This window comes from Brachionichthys hirsutus, chromosome 6 (assembly GCF_040956055.1).
Source record: "Brachionichthys hirsutus isolate HB-005 chromosome 6, CSIRO-AGI_Bhir_v1, whole genome shotgun sequence".
In the NCBI taxonomy this organism is placed as follows: Eukaryota; Metazoa; Chordata; class Actinopteri; order Lophiiformes; family Brachionichthyidae; genus Brachionichthys; species Brachionichthys hirsutus.
Genome location: NC_090902.1, coordinates 15,112,119 through 15,135,197, shown reverse-complemented (window position 1 = coordinate 15,135,197; position 23,079 = coordinate 15,112,119). Strand labels below are relative to the sequence as shown.

General features: G+C 45.1%; 1 protein-coding gene across 1 annotated transcript in view; it reads right to left on the bottom strand.

The window, feature by feature from the left end:
- Positions 1-15,694, bottom strand: part of trappc11 (trafficking protein particle complex subunit 11) — a 20,326-nt gene extending 4,632 nt beyond the window's left edge. The window contains exons 1-14 of the mRNA XM_068740117.1: positions 15,491-15,694; positions 15,213-15,382; positions 14,869-14,939; positions 13,790-13,904; positions 12,773-12,872; positions 10,659-10,732; positions 8,979-9,075; positions 8,098-8,231; positions 7,420-7,561; positions 3,995-4,088; positions 3,775-3,854; positions 3,576-3,654; positions 2,494-2,548; positions 803-948 (exon numbers count right to left, since the gene is read on the bottom strand). Of these exons, the coding sequence (XP_068596218.1) occupies positions 803-948; positions 2,494-2,548; positions 3,576-3,654; positions 3,775-3,854; positions 3,995-4,088; positions 7,420-7,561; positions 8,098-8,231; positions 8,979-9,075; positions 10,659-10,732; positions 12,773-12,872; positions 13,790-13,904; positions 14,869-14,939; positions 15,213-15,382; positions 15,491-15,694 (1,561 nt within the window). The remainder of the gene's footprint in view (positions 1-802; positions 949-2,493; positions 2,549-3,575; positions 3,655-3,774; positions 3,855-3,994; positions 4,089-7,419; positions 7,562-8,097; positions 8,232-8,978; positions 9,076-10,658; positions 10,733-12,772; positions 12,873-13,789; positions 13,905-14,868; positions 14,940-15,212; positions 15,383-15,490) is intronic.
- Positions 15,695-23,079: the final 7,385 nt, after the last annotated feature.

Genomic DNA, 23,079 nt, shown 5'->3' with positions numbered 1-23,079 from the left:
CAGACTAGCTCATAGGGGGCGTCTCCTCCAGTTTAGTTTGGTGAAGCGCTTTGCTTCGGCTCGCTAAGCTGCTAACGTTAGCTTTGTGTCCCGCCCACCTACAACTGGGGCCTATCAGCTTGTGCTAAACAAGCCCAAAGACAATGACAGCCAATCAGTGTCCACTTCAGGGTGTCACTGACTATTCCACCCCCAAAAACTCAAGCACCAAAAGCCCAAAGAATAAAAGGATTTTATAAAATGGAAATACAGAAGCAGTAAAGTTAGAGATTAAAAATTAGATTAACGAGATCAAAAAACATTACACACTAAATATGACTAATTAATTACTCACAATTAACGCGATAATTTGATACCCCTAATATTTACATTCCTCTTTTTTATTTAATTACCCCCCACCATCTGTGGAAAAATTGCCCGGCATGAAACCGGTCCGTGGCAGGAAAAGGGTTGGGGCCCGCTGCAGTAAAGGACACCCATCGCGTTGGCCATTTTGTTTTTGTCTGACTTGCGCCCAGAACCGGTCTCGGTCGTAACTCGGATAGTACCTGCGTTTGACTAAATATTCACGTGTTCGTCTCCTGATCACACGGCTGATCTCATCCGTTAGAAAGATCGTAACAAGTCATCGTTGCATCCTGGAAACGCTCAAAGTTATACTAACCCAGAAAACAGAAGTATAACATGATTTAATCTTAACCCCGGAGCTAGTGTTTATATCCTTTTCCAAATCCAGCGACTGTTTGCAGGTTGCTGTAATGGATCCCTGGTAGCCGATCGGCTGGGGGCGCTTGTTGCGTACCTCTGCCCAGCAGCTCCATGCAGTAGAGGACGTAGTCTTTAACGCTGGCCATCAGGTACGCACAGCGCAGGGCAGTGGTCAGAATGGCCGTCAGCAGACCCCCCCACCGCTCGGTGCGATAGTCGCACATCACGTAATCGAGCAGCCTGGTGACAACACACAAACAAACACGTCAACACTGTACAGGCAGCGTTAGCATGAGGCGCTATCGCTTCTGACAAAGAGGAGGAAGAATCACAACGTATTCATTACAGTAGCACCGGCTCGTTGGTTGGAGCCGCAGCCACTTCCTCAGCATGGAGGAACGCTTTATCGCACGGGAGCAAAAAATACAAATAATAAAACAAGGACTAATAAATAAGAATAATAATAGACGGTGGTGCAGTGGTTGAGAGGGTCGTCCTATGATCGAGAGGTTGGCGGTTCGATTCCCGGCTCAGGTATATGTGTACACTAGGTGCGTTTACATGGACACATTTAACCCGGTTAAAATCCTGATCGGAATAAAAATGCTTCATGGACACACCTTAACCGGAATAGTCTAACCCGATCCAGCCTGATCCGGTCACAATTCTATCCCGATCGAGAGGGGTGCTTTATACCGATTTGTGACCCGGTCAGGGCGCATGAAAACACTTATTCCGATGTTTCGGTACAAGTCGTCCTTACTGCGCATGTCTGTGACGTCAGCTACACGCGCTGCTGCTATTGCCGGAAGCTAGTTGAAGCAGAGCGAGCGAAAAGCACGGCGGGCGGAAGACAGAACCGAGACAGAACTGGTCAATATCTGAGACAAACACGTTGCCGGAGACATTAAAGGAGGAAACTAAAAGCGCAAACGGGGAAAACGAGCGAAATAACGCCGACGTTTCAGGCAGGAAAGCGCGGAGCGATGATTTGTTTACAGCGGAAGTTGCTACGCTACGCTTCTTCTTCTACCATTTCCGGTGCTTTGGGTCAAACTGCGCATGTCAGAATATTCTGTTCTGATCAAAAGTGTGATGCATGAACACGCAAATCCTAATCGGATCGGATCTTTAGGGTCCATGAACACGCAAATCCTAATCGGATCGGATCTTTAGGGTCCGTGAACACGGCGCATCGGATCACAAGTTTACTCTGAACTCTGATCGGAATAAAGAAAGTTTGTCCATGTAAACGCACCTACTGTTGTTGTGTCCTTAGGCAAGGCACCCGGGCGCCTGCGCACGCGGCGACCAGCAGCAGACTACAATTAGACTCTAACTGCTGTAAACCAAATTGCCCTCCGAGGGACAAATCAATTAAAAGTATTTAGTATTAGTATTATTTAGAATCTGAATGGAAGATGATTGCGCTGGTTCGAGTCGGAGTGAAAGGTTCTTCTATTTACAGTAATAAAAGTCCAATGAAACTCCTGAAAATGAATCCTGTTACTACTGTAACTACAACAAGTTGCCTCTCTCTCTCTCTCTCTCAACCCAGCCGGTCAGACAGATGGCTGTCCACCATGAGCCTAGGTTCTGTCCAAGGTCTCTGCCTGTTAAAGGGAAGCTTTCCTTGCCTCCGTCTCCAAAGTGCTTGCTCTTGTGGGTCAAGTTGGGTTCTAATCCTGTAAAGTGCCTTGAGATGACTTCCTGTTGTGATCTGGCGCTACATAAATAAAACTGAATTGAATTGAAGTTGTGGGTTATGAAGTTATTTTGACTTACTTCAGAGCCTTGGTGTAATCTTTAGCATGGTAGTACTCCTCTCCCATCTGCACCACTACGAAGAAGACAGAGAATGAGATACACGAAACACACCAGAGAGCAAACAAACAAATCTGAGGCATAGAAAACAGCGACGCTAGACGCTGATCTGGAAGATGATGCGATCCAGAAATGTCACTGTACCCGAGTGTAGTGACAAAAAATACTCGTCAAAACGGATGAAATGAAAGCTGTCATTTCTTTTGAGCAGCTTTCTTGTGAAACATGTCGATGATTTATGTACTAAGGACGTTCAATGGAAACAAGACCGCAATGTTTGACTGTACTTGTACTGTAATACATGCTACTGTTTGACTGTACTTGTACTCTAACATTCTATCTAATATATTCATCCTCAAACATTTGCAGAAAGGTGTCGTGGAAACACCAAGTGCACTCTCATGTCCAACTCAAGGTGCCACTGCTAGCTTCTCATTAGCACCACTGTCCTTTTCCTACTCAGCCCATGTCGTGTACTTGTACTCAACAATAAACCAATTAGGTGTTTTCTTGGACGTGTACTGCTACCTGAAGCAGCAGAGCAGCATGCATACGGTCGATGCTGTTCAAAGGACCTATCAGCTGGGCTGACAGAAGCAGCTTCAGAGTACACCAGTAATATTTGGGTCCGACATCCACATTTTGATCAACGAGTCAAATATGATTGGTCATGGCTTCAATGCTCTTAGTGTGTGTGTGTGTGTGAGAGAGAGAGAGAGAGAGAGAGATAACCAAGCTGACTGGGCTAGATCTGCTGCAAGGACACCGTCCTGGTCTGTTGTGATGAAGATGGAGTCACACTACAGGAGGAAACCGGACAACACCTACGCAGACACCAGGAGAACGTACAAACGCCACACAGATAGGATTCGAACCCGGTACCTTCTTGCTGTGAGGCAACAGCGCAAACCACTACACCACCGGGCTTCCCCAGAAAGAAAATGAAACTTGCTATAAAATAAAAAGTAACAACAGTAACGGGACTCGTCTTGGAGGTCGACTATCAGGCTGCTGAACGTATTGAAGGACACAATGGCACTCACTGAGGTGGCTCTTCATCCGGGGGCACTTGTATTTCTTGAACTGGGCAACAGCATTACTGAGAAGTGTTATTATCAGCTCCTGCGGGGCAGACACAGTAAACAGCAGGGGTTACAACACGAGCGGACGGCAGCTCGCCAAGTAATATTATAGCAAGCCATTATACAGCTCTAGCTGTGCAACAAATGCCCCCCTTCTTACAGAATGTGGAACGTCTCTCTCTTTAATCTGCAGGGCCAGAATCCCAGTCCTCTCCTTCTCTGCATCTGGAGGATCAATACCTAGAAACACCACAATGCAGAGCTCAGGTGCCACTCATCAATGTCTAACACAATGTCAGAGGTTATTTGGTTATTAAACGGGCAAAAATATGTCCTCCAACACTTTTAGTTAGGCCTCATTCAACAGTTTATGAGCTTACTCTGGTGTCCTTGTCTCCAGGGCCTCTGTCCATAGAAGTCCAGCCCTCCAGTCTGGGTGTCCATTGGTTCAGAGGAGGAATAACTTGCTGCAGCCTAGAACAACCCATCAAAATTAGAAAAAATAATAATTGACATTTTGCAGAAAGCACATGCAATCCTTTGAACGGGTAGTGCGGTTAGCAGGAGCTAACGTAGCATTGCCAGCTTCTCAGTTGCGTCAGGGTTGGCATCCGGGGTAAAAATGTGAAAAAAATGAAACATAAATCAAAGTAAATAACAAAGCCATACCGGATCGGTCGAGGCCCGGGTTAATAACGACCGCCAGCAGCGTTGCTGATGGTCGGTGTTACCGTAAATTCTGGACTATAGAGCGCACCTGAATATAAGCCGCACCCAGTACATTTGTAGAGGAAAAACCATTTTATACATACATAAGCCGCACCGGTATATAAGCCGGAGGTGTTTACCGGTATATTGAATAAATGATCTTTACAAAGGACATGAGAAAAGCTAAACTTGGAGAGCATCGCCCCTGTCTTACAGTCTGACTCTTTTGGTTATTTAAGTCAATTTAACCTGAACTGTAAACTAAAAAGTTACGTTGTTTCACTTGACCGGTTCAGTGAAAACGGGAAAAATCCATATATAAGCCGCAAGGTTCATAGCATGGGAAAAAAGTTGCGGCTTATAGTCCGGAATTTACGGTACATGCACATTGAGCAGACCTCAGTGGGCGTGTTGGTGAAGGAAATAGAGGAGATGAAGAAGTGATGGACAAGTTTGGTATTCAGGACAGGAACCGAGAAGGACAGAAGGTGGTGGACTTTACCAAAAGGATGGAGATGGCAGTAGTTAACAGTTATCTCCAGAAGAGACTAGAACATACGGTGACCTACAAGAGTGGAGGGAGGAGCACCAGGTGGACGACCTCTTGTGTAGACGGAGCAGTTTAAAGGAGGTTGGTGACTGTAAGGTGGTAGGAGAGAGTGTAGCCAGCCAGCATAGGCTGGTGGTGAGGAAGATGACTCTAGTGGTGAAGAAGAGGAAGAGGACGAAGGCAGAGCAGAGGACAAAGTGGTGGAGGCTGAAGAGTGTCGTGTGGCTTTCAGGGAAGAGGTGAGACAGGCTCTGGGTGGACAAGAGAGGTTTCCAGAAGACTGGAATACAACAGCTAGGGTGATCAGGGAGACAGGTAGGAGAGGACTGGGTTGTCTTCTGGAAAGACAGGAGACAAGGAGACCTGGTGGTGGAACCAGGAAGTACAGAAGCGTATACATGAATAGAGGTTAGCTAAGAAGAAGTGGGACATTGAGAGGACAGAAGAGAGTAAACAGGAGTACAGGGAGACAAGACGCAAGGCAAAGGTAGAGGGGGCAAAGGTCAAACAGAGGGCATATGATGACCTGTATGAAGGTTAGATAGTAAAGAGGGAGAGAAGGATCTGTACAGGCTGGACAGACAGAGAGACAGAGATGGAAAGGATGTTCAGCATGTCAGAGTGATGAAGAGTAGAGATGAAGGTGTTGACAGAGGCCAGTAGTGTGTAGGAAGATGAAAGAAGTATTTAGAGGAATTAATGAATGAGGAATATGAGAGAGAGCAAAGGGGAGTAGAGGCACAATGGGGTTGTTTAATACAATCCTAGAGGAAGGAGATGCCAGAGGAATGGAGGAGAAGAGTTCTGGTGTCCATTTTCAAGAAGAAGGGAGACAATCAGAGTTGTGGAAACTATAGAGAGATAAAGCTGATGAGTCATACAATGAAGTTATGGAAAAGGTGTTTGAGGCTAGACTCAGGACAGAAGTAAGTATTTGTGAGCAGCAGTATGTCTTTATGCCGAGTAAGAGTACCACAGACGCAATGTTAGCATTGAGGCTAGCAATGGGGAAGAACAGGGAAGGTCAGAAGGAGCTGCATTGTGTCTCTGTAGATCTAGAGAAAGCCTAGGACAGGGTGCCCAGAGAGGAACTGTGGTACTGCATGAGGTACTGTGGTACTGCACGAGGAATCTGGACTGGCAGAGAAGTACATCAGAGTAGTTCAGGACATGTAGGACAGTTGTACGACAGCAGTAGTGTGTACTGAAGTGTGCAGTAGGAGTAACAGGAGAGTTTAGTGTAGAGGTGGGATGCACCAGGGATCATCTCTGAGCCCCTTTTTGTTTGCCATGGTGATGGATAGACTAACAGGGAAGGGAAAGGTCTACAAGACAGTGGTGAGGACAGCCATGATGGACGGCTTAGAGACGGTGTCTCTGAGGAAAAGACAGGAGGCGGAGCTAGAAGTGGCGGAGATGAAGAATCTGAGGTTCTCCTTAGGGAGTGACCAGGTTGGACAGGATTAGAAATGAGACAATAAGAGGGACAGTGAAGGTTAGACATTTTGGAGACAAGGTCAGAGAGACCAGACTTTGATGGTTTGGACATGTCCACAGGAGAGACGGGGACTATATCGGTAGAAGGATGCTGAGGATGGAACTGCCAGGGAACAGGACTAGAGGACGACCCAGGAGAAGAGACATGGACGTAGTGAGGGAGGACATGAGAGTGGCTGGTGTTGGGGAGGACGATGCAAAGGACAGGACTAGAGGACGACCCAGGAGAAGAGACATGGACGTAGTGAGGGAGGACATGAGAGTGGCTGGTGTTGGGGAGGACGATGCAAAGGACAGGACTAGAGGACGACCCAGGAGAAGAGACATGGAGGTAGTGAGGAAGGACATGAGAGTGGCTGGTGTTGGGGAGGACGATGCAAAGGACAGGACTAGAGGACGACCCAGGAGAAGAGACATGGACGTAGTGAGGGAGGACATGAGAGTGGCTGGTGTTGGGGACGACAATGCTAAGGACAGGGTGAAGTGGAGAAAGTTGATTTGCTGTGGTGACCCCTCACTGGAAGTACAGTAGTAGTAGACATGCAAGTCTTTTAAGCTGTGGTGTTTTTTTTTTTTACTTGTCAGTACACATTTGTTTTGTTGTGCTTGAATTATGAATACAACACCCTCAAACACTTCCGGTGCTACTACCCATTTTCAGATATATATATATGGATGACACGTAAATGTATGTCAAAGTGCAAATACGGTAAGTAGGAAAGGGTTAGGGTTAGGGTTATAGATGATGACAAATAGATGAAGGTCTGAATAATTGAGCTTCAAAGAGGTGAGGGGAAAGTCATGTGATTAGTCCATCCAAACATTTTTAGAAGTTAGTAAGCAACATGACCAGTGAGGAGCAAGGACACCGAAAAGGGTGGAGCCTAACTCAAAGTGTACGGAGTTTGTATTTGTTAGCTCTGATCTTATCCCTTATGTGCCAGATTGACGTTTTAATCAAGGTATTTAAACGTATTCTACGGTCATCCCCACATCCTCTGGGGGTTGGGCATGAAACCTGTGGGAGTAGATCAGCTGTGGTATTATCACCTGACAAAGCTGCTGCGCCTGCAGTTTCCTGTCCTGGCTGTAGCAGGCAGCTTGTTGGTAGTAGAAACCGGGGTTCTGGGTCTGTATGGCAGGCAGACCCAACTTTATGGCTTCATCAAAGAGCTCACCAAATGACTGGAACCTGTTTTGGAGTAAAAATGAACAAATACAAATGAAATGGTGCAGTTTGGAGCAACTCTGATGTCAAACAGCAACAGCGAAATGAGGAACGTGTGCTGGTGGCTGGAGAGGGGCCCGTTTTACCCTCAGAGCACTGCCGTGGTGCCCTTGAGCAGGGCACTGCTCCCCAATTGCTCCGGGTGCAGCGATCATGGCGGTGCCTTCACCCTATGCCCTCTCCGCATGCTCTGGGGCCCCGATACATATATGCATGGTGTGTGGTCGTTTCAAGGGGCCCTCGTACTCGGGTGTAAGTGGAATTTCATTGTGTGTTTGCAGTGTAAAAAGTGTGTACATTTACAATGACAATAAAAGCTCATCTTAATCTATGACATTGGCTCTTAATGCCCCTAGTCTTGTTTTATTTTCATGCATTTTAGTTCTTAATCAAGGTGTAATTTCTTCAATGGCTTACAAACTGGGTGCAACAGATACATGAATGAATGGGCAGTGTACACGTGGGACTTCACACGCGTTCATAGCCAGTGTGCACCTTACTGTTTAGACATCCATGCCGCATGCTCGAAGGCAAGTTCAGCACAGCCAACCTTCTTCTTGCACAGGTCAATGTGCTTCCTGAACTGTGCTATCGCATCCAGAGGAGTGTTGTGCTGGAAACACAGGCGGCAAATCTAAAGCAGAGAACAAAGTTAACAATGAGGCTAATGTTGAATGACTTTGGGGCACCTTCAAAATGATTCAAACCCTAGCAGGCCCAGGTGTACCCTATTTTGATGGTCAGAACACTGCATATCTTTAAATTGCGGCAACAACAGATGACAGCATTGCAGTCTGAAGATTTTTACTGACCCAGTCTCATTTGAAAATGGTCCAACAACAAAGCCAAGAGCAATGGAAAAGAGCATGAGACTGTTAGCTGCTCCGATGACAGACACCGTGATCTCAGATAAGCCTGACCGGAGAAACCTCCGTGTGCACGTGGATTTTAGAGGCAAACTGTGAACAGGGTGCACAATTAAGGTAAGTAATCAACATCGTACGAGGGAATCCTGAGACCGTGCAGACCGTTGGGGGTTAGGTGAGGTTCTGTCCAGGAACTGGGTAAGGCAGAGAGACTGGACCACATTCTGAGGACTTGGTGATGGTTTTAGGACAACCTTTTGTAATTTAAATACATAAAAGCATCTAGATGGATTTTCTTGAAACTTGGGCTGAGCATAAGGCAGGGATGAATCTATTGAATTGTAGTTCAGGTACAGACTTCCTTCCATTGATAACTACCAATATGCTGATCTTTGTACTCTTGTGCTGCATGACAAGTACAATCCCGACTTCTGCTCATCTCCTTCGACACACCCATAAATGTTCTGAGATATATTAAGACAAGAACAGTTACCCTGACAACTACAGAAACAAACCTTATAGTTGATGAATCCAGCCATAGTTTTGATCTCCAGCATGTTGGTCTCGTGTGCTCTGAGCTCATGAATGAGACTGTATGCAGTCCTGTAGTATCTGCAGATATAAACGTCCAACACACAATCACTCAACATGAAAAGTATCAGAGTACAGCATGTCTGCGTAGTCTCATGGCTCAGTCATCCAGCATGAAGAGCAAAAACTGGACTTGTTCAAGTTTGGTTGAAGACGTTTCACCTTCATCAGTTCTAAATGACTTTTAGAGTCCAGATACTTATACTCCTGTTGGAGTAGAAAACAAAGAAAGGCCCGAAACCACCAAGGCAATACAACTCCCAGGGGTCATTAAAGCCTCACTAATGAGTGTTGGGGTTTGATTATTTATGCACCTCACACTTCCTATTACCCATCGGTCCTTCTCGCCCGGCATTGGGTGTGGCAGAGGACGCATCGGCAGAAAGGAGCAGACACACCTGGGCTCCATCATCAGACTGCTTAAAGCGATCCCTGACTGTTTTGACAAAAACACAAGGATTTACCTCTACTAAGTAAATGTCACCATGCCGACAGAGATAAGGAGAGAGTGTCTGCTGTAAAGAGCTCCGCCTCTCCCCTGAAACAGACTCCAGCAACTTCCCTGAAGCAGAGAAAGCGTTGGAAAATGAATTTAAATTAATAAAATGAATAACTCTTTAATAGCTTATATTCATTTTCCAACGCTTTCTCGGCTTTAGCGGGTCAGGGAAGTTGCTGGAGTCTGTTTCAGGGGAGAGGCGGAGCTCTTCACAGCAGACGCTCTCTCTCGCTCTTTGTCGGCATGGCAACGCAGACGCCACAGTGAACAAAACGACCAAATCTAGAGTTCTCCCGTCGATTTGTTGCAGCTGTGTATTTTTGGTGATTCTTGTACTATTGTGTACTATTCTACTTTGTCCAATCGACGAGCGCCCCTTTCAGCCACGCAACGCTGCTCCGAAAGTTCGTTTCGCGAAGAAATCAGTGTGAATGCAGACCTTTCAACGAATTATAAATGCAAAAATTTGCTCCCAAAGGAACTGAGTCCCCTTGGTGCAGTGTGAAAGCACCCTAAGTTTCCTTGGATAGTCCGCTTTCTTTGGGCAGGTGTGAAAGCTCATCCAAACCCCGGTGAGGATCAAACAAGTGAACTGTGGTCCGCCCGAAAATGTGGGTCTCGATTGGCTTGCAAGGGAACCCTGGTTCGGTTAGTATGCAGTGTGAAAGATAACCGGACCAAACACAGGACCAACAATGTTGCGACTTTAGCTCCCCAGTCAAACAGAGTCCGCTTGTTCAGGTGTGAAAACGACTTTATAGTCTGATGGTTTGGGTTCTTTGTTTTCTGCTCCAACTGGAGTATCTAAACTCTACCAGTCATTTAGAACTGAAGAAGCCTCTTAGATGAGGAGAAATATCTCCAACCAAACTTGAACAAGTCCAGTTGAGTGTTTCTTTTTGCTCTTCATGAGAGTACGTCATAGTGGTTTGTTTACACCACACTGATGACCATACATTTCTTATGTATGAATTTCAGATAACCAGTAATTGCATTATTTTTATGTGTATAAGTGTTTCCTGCAATCTGCTGCTGAAACTATTTTGTTGAAATAAGAGCAAAGAAGAGGAATTTTGTCCTTCATGAAAGCAAAGGTCCAACTTACTTGAGAGCATTCTGAGTGTCCTGTTTCAGCTCACTGAAGAAAGCGATTTTAAACTGGTGCCTGACAAACAGCAGCTGGGAACACAATCAGTGAGGAGGGGAGAAAAGACAGCGTTAAGAAAAGAAAGAAAAACTGAACAGAAAAAACTTTTGATTCACAAAGCAAACTTTATTAATTGGGACTAAAGCAACCAAATTCCTAGCAAGCCGTTTGAGAACTAAGCCAATAAGAAATTCTATTCACAAGATAAGAACCCAACATCCAACAAAATATTATACTTTCCAGAAGAAATCAGTAAATGCTTTAAAGACTATTATTCAAAACTATATTCCCAATCAGAAGAGGTTAATGAAATCTCAACTATAAAGTACCTAAAAAAGTTACATCTTCCCTCATTAGACAATGAGCAAAATACAGCTTTAAGCAACCGCATCACTGTGAAAGAACTGGAAAAGGCTAGCAGAGGAAAAACAAACAAATCTCCTGGAATTGATGGTTTTCTCCTAGTAAATGCTACAAAACATTCAGAGCATCTTTTATCCCGATACAGTGGATCCTCAGTTCTCGAACAACTCGGTTTTGAACAAAAAAATGGAGTTTAAAATGCCTCGGAAGTCGAACAGATTTTTGGAGTTCGAACACGTTCGAACGAAGGCGGAGTGGACTCGAACGAAGGCGGAGTCAACTCGAACGAAGGCGGAGTCAACTCGAACGAAGGCGGAGTCAACTCGAACGAAGGCGGAGTCGACTCGAACGAAGGCGGAGTCGACTCAACGAGGCTCAGTTTGAGTCGATCTGACTTAGGAGAAAGAGTGTGCTAATTATTTGCTTTTTAACTTGCTCTTTAGCTCTTAGTCATGGATCCAAAGAAAGGCAGCAGTAATACTACTGGAGAAGAAAAGATTTACTGAGAAGGCCTGATGAACACAGGCCCCCCTCAATAAATTACTCCCCAAACAACTTGGTTAAACAGAAATACAATATAAATTGGAATTTAAAATCTATAAAGTACTTCGGAGTTTGGATTTCCCACAACTCAAGTAAAACATACGAGATAAACTATAAAACGATAAGATCCAGAGTGACATGGATAAATGGTTAAAACTGACGCTAGACATGGTCGAAATAAATATGTTGTGCAGACTTCTATATATCTTTTTATCATTATCCAGTTTTTTTTAAATCAAATCACAGAATCACAGTTCAATGCATGGAAAAAACAGATATCTTGGATTGGCGGAAGACCACGGATTAAATTAAGAATCGTCCAACTAACTAAAGAGAATGGAGGTCTAGCAGTACCAAACTTCAAAGAATATTTTTATCCGGCACAACTGAGATAGAGCGTCTACTGGCGCTCCTTGGAATATCAGGCAAGTTGGAAAGGAATTGACAAAAACACAGACCTCATGTGAGACGAGTTATTAAAGAAAATTTGGACCAAAAACACAATAACCCAATTACAGAAGAAACGTTAAAAATATGGCCAGAGATTGTGTGGAAATATAAGCTTGAACAGGACATAAAGATTTTCTTAATGCCCTAGTTTTTGACTGGCGACTGGATAATACATTTACTTTGTGGTTGAAAGTGGATTGACCGCTCTAGTGAAGCAAATAAACTACTTTGTTCACTAAAATACTTCCTTTGGTGAAACAAGCACGAAATATATCTTCCCCATAACCGAAACTAAGTTCATAGCGTGCACGTGCAGCTGCACGCTACCATGGTAACCGGTGAGGTATTTAGGGCACATACCTGAGAAAGTAGTAGAACAAGGGGATGCTTATTTAATCTTAATTGCACGTAAGAAGGTCATTACTAGGAATTGAATGAAAACTATCGCCTGCTACTTGGACATTAGAACAAAATGTATACTTTGGAAAGACCAACTTTCTACCCGAGGTGGAAAATGCCTTTCATCAAAAATGGAGGAAATGGCTAGAGGAGCCTGAAACTGAAAAAGATGTTTGTTAACCAAGTAAGAGCTTCCCCTCATGTTGTTCTACCATTTCTATCGTTGAAAAAAGAGAAAGCAACGGTTATCAAAATAATGTTTGATAAAGTAAAATACAGAAAAGAAGAGAGCTTCAAGTAGAAGTAGTCAGGTTTACCTGGTGTGTCGTTTTGTTGAGGAACTCTTTATGCGATTTGACCCGACGGATCTCAGTATAGTAATATGTCTGAGCATGTTCGTAGAAAGCATTCTCCAACCTACGCAATCACACAGCACATCAGGGTTGCTTCAGAGCAGGAGCAAGGCATTAAGCAGCAGCCGTCAAATTCACGACTAATCAGCAGCTCTAGTTCCTGCGTATTCTTGTGTTTTACATCAGTTTCGCTGCCGTTTTATGTTCAGTGTGTTTGTACATGAAACGTGTTTCATGTAATGTGATGCATGTGGGGAACGTTACTTATTTCAATACATTGAGCTGCATTTACAGGATGAAAGACGTTAAAAACATGAAAGTTTATTATTAGCGATAGTAATACCAATAGGAATAGAAGCAGTAAGAATCATAGTAGGTAGAAGTACAGTAATACCTTGACATACAAGTATAAATCATTCCTGGACCAAGCTCGTAACTCAAATCAATGCTTCCCGTATAAAATAATCATTTAATCCGTTCCGGCGTCTAAAAACACTGAGATCAATAACAACAATGGAAACAGGCTTTGGAAGGCTCGTGTTCTTGACAGCGTCCTTCTGGTTGAGGATTGTACACATCGTCAATGTACTCCGCTCCCACTGGCGTGTCCCATCACTTACGGACACCTCGGTCACGTTGATGGATCATCATCATCGTCTTTTCTTCACTGCACCCATCACTGATCAGGAATACTCACAGGTACAGCAAGAATCAGGCAAATACTGGAAACGCCGCGGAGACGAGGACGGGAGGTGGAGACACCTGGACCGAACCAGTGAAGCTAGCAGCTCTCAGCCAGCTAGCGCCACCATCTGGAAGCTACTCGTATATCAAAATTATACTCGCATCGCGGAACACTCGCATTTCAAAGCACTCGTATGTCGAGGTATCACTGTACTAGTATTTTTGCTAGTAGTGGCAGTTGCAGTGCGACTATGTAGCAGTAATAGTACCATTTCTTTGCGGCTCTCGACGTCTTACCTGATAATGTAGCCCACTAAGTGGTCCGTGTGCGGCAGGACGAACAGGCTCTTCCCAGACAGGTCACAGGCGTTACAGAGAGCGGCTGCTCGCTCGGACGCCACCAAGTCCTCTCCTGCACCGACAACATGCTCAATCACAACCGGAAACACTCAGCACGCAATCATTGCGTCCGCACTATGAACTATTTAACAGGCTGCTGGTTCGAAATGCACCTGGGCTCCCATATTTAGGTTTACATGAAACCGGTACAAATCCTTGGCCCCACCCACGGGCCGTCAGAGCGCTCGGTACCAGGGGTCGGCAACGTTTTTCACTTTACAATATACTCAAACCCAATGCCAGGGACATTCCACCACGGAACTCAAAAGGTGTGAAACCCAAAATGCAGAGACAGAGGCAAGAGAAGCAGTCTGGAGGAAATAAGGAAAAACCTGGAGGAGGGACGGGCTGGTCGTCAGGAACAAAACAAAAACTCAGAGCCACAAAAAAGGAACCAAGGTCGGCAGGCTGGACAAAGAGAACCTGAAACTGGGCGGAGCCAGGACAGGCTGGCATCACGGAGAGAAACGCGGAACACAAGAGCAGCACAAAAAGACACCTGACATTTCACAGTCCGCGCTGAAAGGAGCACCTCTGTGATTATTAGGCAGTCGCTCAAAGGACACGCCCAGTCGACAGGAAAGCCTCCATGTGTTCTCCGTCAGCCAATGGGTTTCCATGTTTCGCTACGCTGTGAGAAACGTTAGAACTCCCCCCGTTGCCTGGTTTATAACGGCACAAAACGTCTCGAAGCTGCTGCTCTGGTTAGCATACGTGCTAGCGCTCCGTTTCATCCAGCTCGTCGCTGAGGTTTTTTTGTGCGTTTAGTGTCAAAATGCCGCCGCACACTCGATGTCCCCCACTCCACACGTTCACAGCAAAGGGAGCATATCCCCCCCCCCCCCCTCCTCTCGAGGTAAATCCAGACCCCCTCACAGAGCCGTCCCTCTCTTATCGAGTCATGTTGACTTCTGGCAAAGCTTTAAACCCCGTTTAACGTCCACAGCTTGGGTACTCTCCGACACAGCGGCACAGACCTGGAGGGAGAGGGGTCTTCTTCTGGATTAGGACCACAGCCACCTTGGTGTTCCTGCCCTGAAGGCTGGTTCTGGAGACAATATGACAGTTGTCAGAAATGCTTTAAAAAATAATTATCAGAGCAAAAGGCTTGTAAAAACAAACAAGCAGTTTCTATTATGTTGTGCTTGTATAAAAAATAAATAGCAATTTTATACACGTCATCAGTACAGGCATAATGGTGTGCGAGCAGAGCCACTCATACTTAATGCAGTATAAAATGACCGCCGAGTGAAATGCTCCACTCAAGACAAAATCCCGAAGGATCTACCTTCCCGGCTTTAGCTTCGTCCTCGAGGCCTACCTGACGATCTCCACTTTAGTTGCACATTCAGATTGTTTCTCCTTCCACTGTGGGTCGTCCCAGTCCAGCTCGTAGAAGAGAACGACCAGAGCTGGCACGAGGTTTAGATGTTTATTCATCCAACCCGTCTTCAAGATGCCTTTCGGGATGTACCACTCATAGGATGTTCGCTGGAGCCAATCATAAGAAACACACATTTCACAATACAAATGCATTGGGTTTATTGGATGTCACGTTTTCTCTGCTTGTCGAATAACACTAATGAACACAACGCTCACCTTAGTACGACATTTGGGGTACTCATGGTCTCCTGGAAGTACTTTGAAGGATATCGGGACTCTGTCAGCTCTGCGGTTGGCACAGAATGCATCCCAAATGGCTCGATGCACAGCATTATACACCACATCCAGGCCCGTCAAGGCCACGAAAGCCATGGGCCGACAGCACAGCTCCGGAGGAAGATCCCACTGCGAACCCGCCATCTCGATCGTTCAGCTATAGGTAGACCGACACAAGACAGCGCTGCAACACAAAAATACAGTCATCATACACAAAGACACCATGATCCGGCAAGGTTCAACTGTGTTATACGTCAGTTTTGAGAATATTTTCAGCTCTTCATGGACGACAATTCAACTTCTTGTCTTGTTTCTCGACGCATGAACAGACAGCCTTTGCGGATATGATCAATTTACGGGTCACAAGACTAGCTAAACAGAGCTTAGCTGCTAACAATGACAAAAGAGATAAATCGCTTCATTCCCACCGGGTGTTGCGTATCTACTAAACAAGAGCTCATCACATTCATAAGAAAAATACTCTAAATGTAAAAAGAGGACGATGTCTCATGTTTTTGACCAGCAACGTAAATGCACGCAGGAAACGCAAAGTCGAAAGCGGAAGTTAGATCCGGCTGCTCGCCTGTCAGTATTCGCAATGAACCTGCAATAATAATCTGATGGATCGACAAAACAACAACGAACCTCAGTTACACCACTCCCAATGAACGTGTAAAGGCGCTGCGAGCTGGATTAGCTGGTTTAGCTAGCTGCGCTGCGAGCTGGGCTGAATTAGCTAGCTAGCTGCGCTGCGAGCTGGGCTGAATTAGCTAGCTAGCTGCGCTGCGAGCTGGGCTGAATTCGCTAGATAGCTGCGAGCTAGGCTGAATTAGCTAGCTAGCTAGCTGCGCTGCGAGCTGGGCTGAATTAGCTAGCTAGCTGCGCTGCGAGCTGGGCTGAATTAGCTAGCTAGCTAGCTAGCTAGCTGCGAGCTGGGCTGAATTAGCTAGATAGCTGCGAGCTAGGCTGAATTAGCTAGCTAGCTAGCTGCGAGCTGGGCTGAATTAGCTAGCTAGCTAGCTGCGATCTGGGCTGAATTAGCTGGCTGAATTGGCTAGCTGCGCTGCATAGCCTGTTAGCAGACCAGTGTGTCTCTCTATCAGGCTGAACAGGTCGCGTATTTAAGCAGAATAAAACGTTTAGTTTCGGGCTACCTTGCTTCGTTTCAGCCAAATGGCAGCACCTCACAGAAATAAAAACACTGCTAATCGTTCAGCTGTGGCGGTAGGAACACCGCGCTAGCGAACGATAGCAAGTTAGCTAGCTGTGGAAGAAAGTAAACTTCCGGTTACACTTTCAGATTAAAGTGCTGCAAACGAGATTATTATTAAAATGTATTTTTGATTGATTGATAGCCTTTTATTGAGCATCTTAAAAACAAACAAAAAACATCATACTATACAAACACTTTATCCTCAAAGGAGTTGGTTGAAGTTCAAAGAATTTATGTAAACCTTACCCCTCCTTCAAACTGTAGTTTACAAAAGAAAACAATAATAGTGTTTACATTACTGTTAATTTTACACATTGAGCATACATTTCCTGAATGCAGACCACCATGCAATAATGCTTCCCAAGCAATTGCATAGCATTGTTTATTGTACAAATAATATTAAGTTTGAAACAAAACAAAAACTAAAAAGATAATTACTTCATAAGGGGTAACTCATAGATAGGAAAACAGTTTTGAAATGGAACATTGGAGGTTACCTCAAGTATTGTAAAGGGGATTGTTATGAAATGAAATGCTTTTATTAATCATCATCTGCAGACACACACAATGAAATCGAATTTTCACCCTAGAACAACGGGCCCCTTGAAACAACCACGCCCTAACACATGCATCAAAGGGCCCTAGCACAAGGAGAGGGAGTAGGGTGAAGGCGCCGCCACCTGGAGCCGTTTGCGGGGACGGTGCCTTGCTCAGGGGCACCTCGGCAGTGCTCTGGAGGCAGACTGGCCCCTCTCCAGTCACCAGCCCACACACCACATCCCACCAGAGCTGGGACTCAAACCGGGGAAGCAGTGGACTTCTCCGCTTCCCAGCCCGGGGCCCAACCCACTGATCCACTGCCGCCCATTGTTATGGTCACAATATCCTGCAAGGTTGACAATTCGTATAGTTTTTTTTGTATTGTACATAATGATTCGATATTACTCTTGTATGAAATTCCCCAGGCCTCTACACAATAAGCTAAGTGTCCTAGCAGCGCTCCTGAAGATGGGTGAGGTGTAGCTCCATCAGAGAGCGATTCATGATAGGGAGCTGCTTCTGTTTAACATGCTGCTGAGAAGATACCTCAGAAGATGGGCATGGTACATCTTTCATTTTGTAAGGAGCAATTTCTACTCTGACGGAGAAATCGCCCATCTTCTTCTGTGGTGCATTATTTGCAGCAGACACATTTATTATATTATTATATGCTGCTAAGAATGCACAACATGTCAGGTGTTGCTGCACCAGATACATTTAAAAACTGTACTTTTGAGTTGAAACAAATCATGCCAATTTTAACAAACTACAAGTAAAAAAAAATGCATGGAAATGTATCTTTTTTGTATCTAAAACGTATCGAACCGTGCATTTTGTGCATCGTTGCACGTAATTCATAAACGAAAGACAAGACAGTGGCGACAAATACAAGGTGAAGCTTTCTCATTTAAAGTGATCACTTAATGGTTCAAATTGCCTCGCAGAACCCATTAATTGTCTGACATAAATATGTAATCAATGACCTCATTACTAATACATTAATTAGCATATGAAGATATTTGGAATAATCTGGCCATAGCATAGTTTTCTTAGCTGCTTTATGTGGAAGGCTGTCTGTAGCTGCAGATTGTTCCTGTTTGCTGATGACTCAGCACTCCTGATTTCGGGAGAGGACAAAGTGCAGGTTGAGGAGGCTCTCAGCTCTGAGGTCACCAGAATCCGTACTTGGCTTACCGATAACAAACTGTCACTACATCTTGGTAAAACCGAATCGATTCTTTTTGGGTCTAAACACTCTAAGTGAGATAAATGTTGATGATTTCAAGGTCACAGTCGATAATACAGTAATCTCCAGCAAAGAAGAGATTACCTATTTGGGCTGTGTTCTTGACAAATACCGTAATTGCTGAACTATTATGCGCACCTGTGAAAAAGCCGCACCCACTGAATTAAAAAATATATATATTTTGTACTAAAATAAGCCGCACATATTCGTAAGCCGCAAGTGCATTAAGACAAATGCTATTTAACGGAACACGGCTCGTAACGATATCCGCAGCAGGTCTCCAAGGTGAACAGCCTCTGGCATGTTAGATCAAGGGAAGTCGGCAAATCAGATCCGTAACTTCGGGATAAGGATTGGCTCTAAGGGCTGGGTCGGTCGGACTGGGGTGCGAAGCGGGGCTGGGCTCGAGCCGCGGCTGGGGGAGCAGTCGCCCCGTCGCCCTCCCCTCTCCGCCCGTCGGAGGCTGCTCGGCGCGCGCGCCCGCCTGGCGGGGTGTCCCCGTCCCCCTTGCCCCCGTGCCCCTCATCCTCCGTCCGCGGGAGCGTGGTGCGGCAGGGGTGGGGACGCCCGGGAGGTCGAGGGGGTGGGTTCCTTCCCCGCTACGCGGCGCGTCCGACGCCGCGTAGCGGATGGCGGGCAGGCGGCGGGGGACCGGGTACGGCGGTCCGGCGGCGGCGACTCTGGACGAGCGCCGGGCCCTTCTCGCAGATCTCCCCAGCTACGCGCAAGCGGGGCTTTCCCTCCAGGCGGGCGGGCGTTAATTTTGTAACGAAAATAAATAGGCTCTAACGAAACACGGCTCGTAAAGAAAGTGGGAAAATATACGTAAATTTGCCGCGTCGTTGCATAAACCGCAAGGTTCAAAATATTGGAAAAAAGTAGCGGCTTGTACACCGGGAATTACGGTACCTGTCTGGTGATAGTATGGCAACTAAGGTGATCAAAAAAGTCAATCAAAGAACAAGATTTTTGGGCAGAATGTCTGCTTTTGTCAACAAAAGTGCTCTCCGGACTCTTGCTGGAGCCCTCGTTCAGCCCCTCTTTGACTATGCTAGCACCTCCTGGTATTCAAACATCAAAATGTCCCTGAAAACCAGGCTCCAAACCTCCCAAAATAAACTCATTCGGCTACTCCTCAATCTGGGGCCCATGACCCACCTTCTTCCTGGACATTTTGCTAGCCTAAAATGGCTCAGGGTAGAAGACAGGGTTAAACAACTCAAAATGGGATTGGCATTTAAAATAGTCAATGCAGCTCTGCCCTCAGTGCCCTCAATCCCTGCATACCCGAATAAACACCTCCACAGATTTAGTGACACCCACAGCCACAACACTAGAGGGAGCTCAAACAACAACCTGATTACCCCCTCCTATAGGACTAACATGGGTAAATCATCTTTTTACAATACTGCCCCCCAAGGGTGGAACGGTTTGACTCCTGCCCTCAAAACATGCACCTCTTTGGCCTCCTTCAAAACGGCCCTAAAAATACACCTTTCAGGGGGACAGAAACGGAGATAGTCATCACGACTCTCTCCGGATCAACCCCCCCCCCCCTTTATCCACCTACGTTGTACATATTATGCGTGTTTTTAATTTATTGTTATTTTGCATCTGTGGAGTAATTTATTTTTATTTTATTGGTATTGTTAAATGTCGATGATTTATGTACTAAGGACTTTCAACGGAAACAAGACTGCAAGGGCTTTTTAGAAATGCTCCTCTTAGACAGGATGTTTGACTGTACTTGTACTGTAATACATGCTATTGTTTGACACTACTTGTACTGCTCTAACATTCTATCTAATAAATATATTCATCATCATCATCAAGGCGTTATCCATTCTCTGCTGATATATGTTTATTCTCCAGTTAAGTAAAATATATTTTGCGTAACACATTGCAAAACTTGTTGATATATTTACCACGCATGAAACGTTGTTCAAACCATCCCTATTTTAATCTGATTGTGTTTTTGTCCAGGCAGAGTGTTTGATGGGTGATACCAGAATTAAACAGAGAAGGTGGAGCTTGGTTGATCTCACAGCTGTCTGGCTCCTCACAGGTTAAACTATCCTGCAGCAGGACAAGCCTCTGGTGCAGCGGCCTCTCAGCTTCCTGTCAGACAAGCAGACAGGATCATCGTCCTCCTCCGGCCAGAGGACAAGGAGGAGGCTGCAGACATGGGACATCAGGCCAGAGGCAGGAACACTGCAGAGGACACGACTGTGTCTCCGCCCGATTGAAGGTGAATATGCCGGATGTCTCTGTTTTGCTGGGCTGGGGATCATTAGCTGTTTCAATAAAGTGTTCTGATTTGTCCATTGACGTCCTAAACCTCGGACTAACTGTCGCTTAACAACAACTTTTCGCTGGCAGTGCGTCAAGCATCAAGTCATCAGGGAACTATTTCTGGACTGCATGTGAGATGACTGTTAGTGTGTGTGTGCTGTCCACGAGGACCGAGGACAGTGTGCCCATGTACTGGGCACAGTGATTGATAGCCAGCTGTCATGGGCAGAACACATTGATACCATAGTGAAGAAGATGGGTAGCGGTATCTCCATGGTGAGGAGATGTCTTTCTTCTGTCCCGACACACATTGTGGGGCAGCTGGCTAAATCTTTAATTTTATGTCACCTGGATTATTGTTCACCTGTATGGTCCTCTGGTCCAACAGAGCTGCCAGGTGATGATGATGAATATATTTATTAGATAGAATGTTAGAGTACAAGTACAGTCACACAGTAGCATGTATTACAGTACAAATAACGTCAAACATCCTGTCTAAGAGGAGCATTTCTAAAAAGCCCTTGCGGTCTTGTTTCCGTTGAAAGTCCTTCGTACATAAATCATTCACAATTAACAATACAAATTTAACAATACAAAGAAAAATAAAACCAATATTCAATAACTCAATTGATGCAAAGTAACATTAGAACATTGGTCTTACACTGTCCCATAAGAACCAACACTTAGAATGCACCATCAACTCTCATTCATGGTTAACGGGTGAGAAGAGGCTGGCTTTCAATACGGCTAGATTTTTCTGGAACACTGTTTTCACTTCTCGACCTGTTTTTCTATACAAACAAATTGTCAGATGCAGTCAGGTTTATTCTCATTTTACTAGGTCATCTGATGATGGACAGATTATTTTACCACATCCAAAGACAAATGCTTTGAAGAGGACTGTTGTTTATCGTGCCATCAAGCTTTGGAATAATTGCCCTCTGAACAAACGTGATTTGAATAGTAAAGTCTCTTTTAAATACCACCTAAGGATTTAAATATGTGAGTATGGAATTTAAAAATATTAAGCATGAATGTGAATAACTTTTCTTAAACATTTCTGATGATGTTTATAATTTTATAATGTTTTATTGCTTTTAGATTATTATTGTGAAATGAATTGTGATTATATGTATCTTGTGGACCCCGGGAAGACTAGCTCATCACTTTGGTGGCAGCTAATGGGGATCCTTTTAAATCCACCTGTTAACTGGACCCCCTCCCCACACAGTTTGTTAAAGCCTGCCTCCCCCCCCTGGTTCCATTCATCTCTGCCATTATCCACTCCTCTCACCACTGGAACTGTCCCTACCTCCTTCAAAACCGCTGTCATTACCCCAAATCTGAAAAACATGACACCGACCCCTCCAACTTCAATAACTTCCATCCTGTCTCCAATTCAGCCTTCATTTCCAAACACAAAACACCTGACTCACAATAACCTGTATGAACAGTTCTGCCCACTCCATAGCGCTGAGACAGCCCTTCTCAAGATCACCAACAACCTCCTTGTGGCAGCTGATTCTGGACTCTCACCTTCCTCCTTCTCCTCCATCTGTCACACCATCCTCCTCAACAGACTGTCTTCCATTGGCATTGCTAACACTCCGCTACAACGGTTCACATCTTACCTCTCCGACCGCACTCAGTTCATTCAACTCAAGTCATTTAAATCCACTCCTTCCTCCGTCACTACTGGTGTGCCCCCGGGCTCTGTCCTGGGGCCCCTTCTCCTCATCATCTATATCCTTCCATGGGGAATATCTTCCGCAAATTCAACATTAATTTCCACTGTTACGCAGATGACACCCAGCTCTACCTTACCACTAACCCATCGTCCACTCTCCCGCCCACCTCCCTTACCGATTGCATTTTTCATATTGAAACTTGGTTAACCCTAAATTTCCTTAAATTAAACAGTAATAAAACCGATGTTCTTCTCATTGGCACCAAATCAAAATCCAACAGCTTCTCCCTCACTACTGACAACTCCTCCGTCTCACCCTTCACCCAGGTTAAGAGTCTGGGTGTCATCCTTGACAGCACACTATCCTTTCAATCACACCTCAATAACATCACCCGGACTGCCTACTTCCACCATAACCCTTTCCCCCCATTTCAAATCACAACTCAAAACACATCTGTTTAAAATCAACTACTCCATCTGACGGAAACGGCTCTGTCACTTTTGCTTTGCTTTTATTATCACTTTCTCAGTTTATTTTGTTTTTATTTATT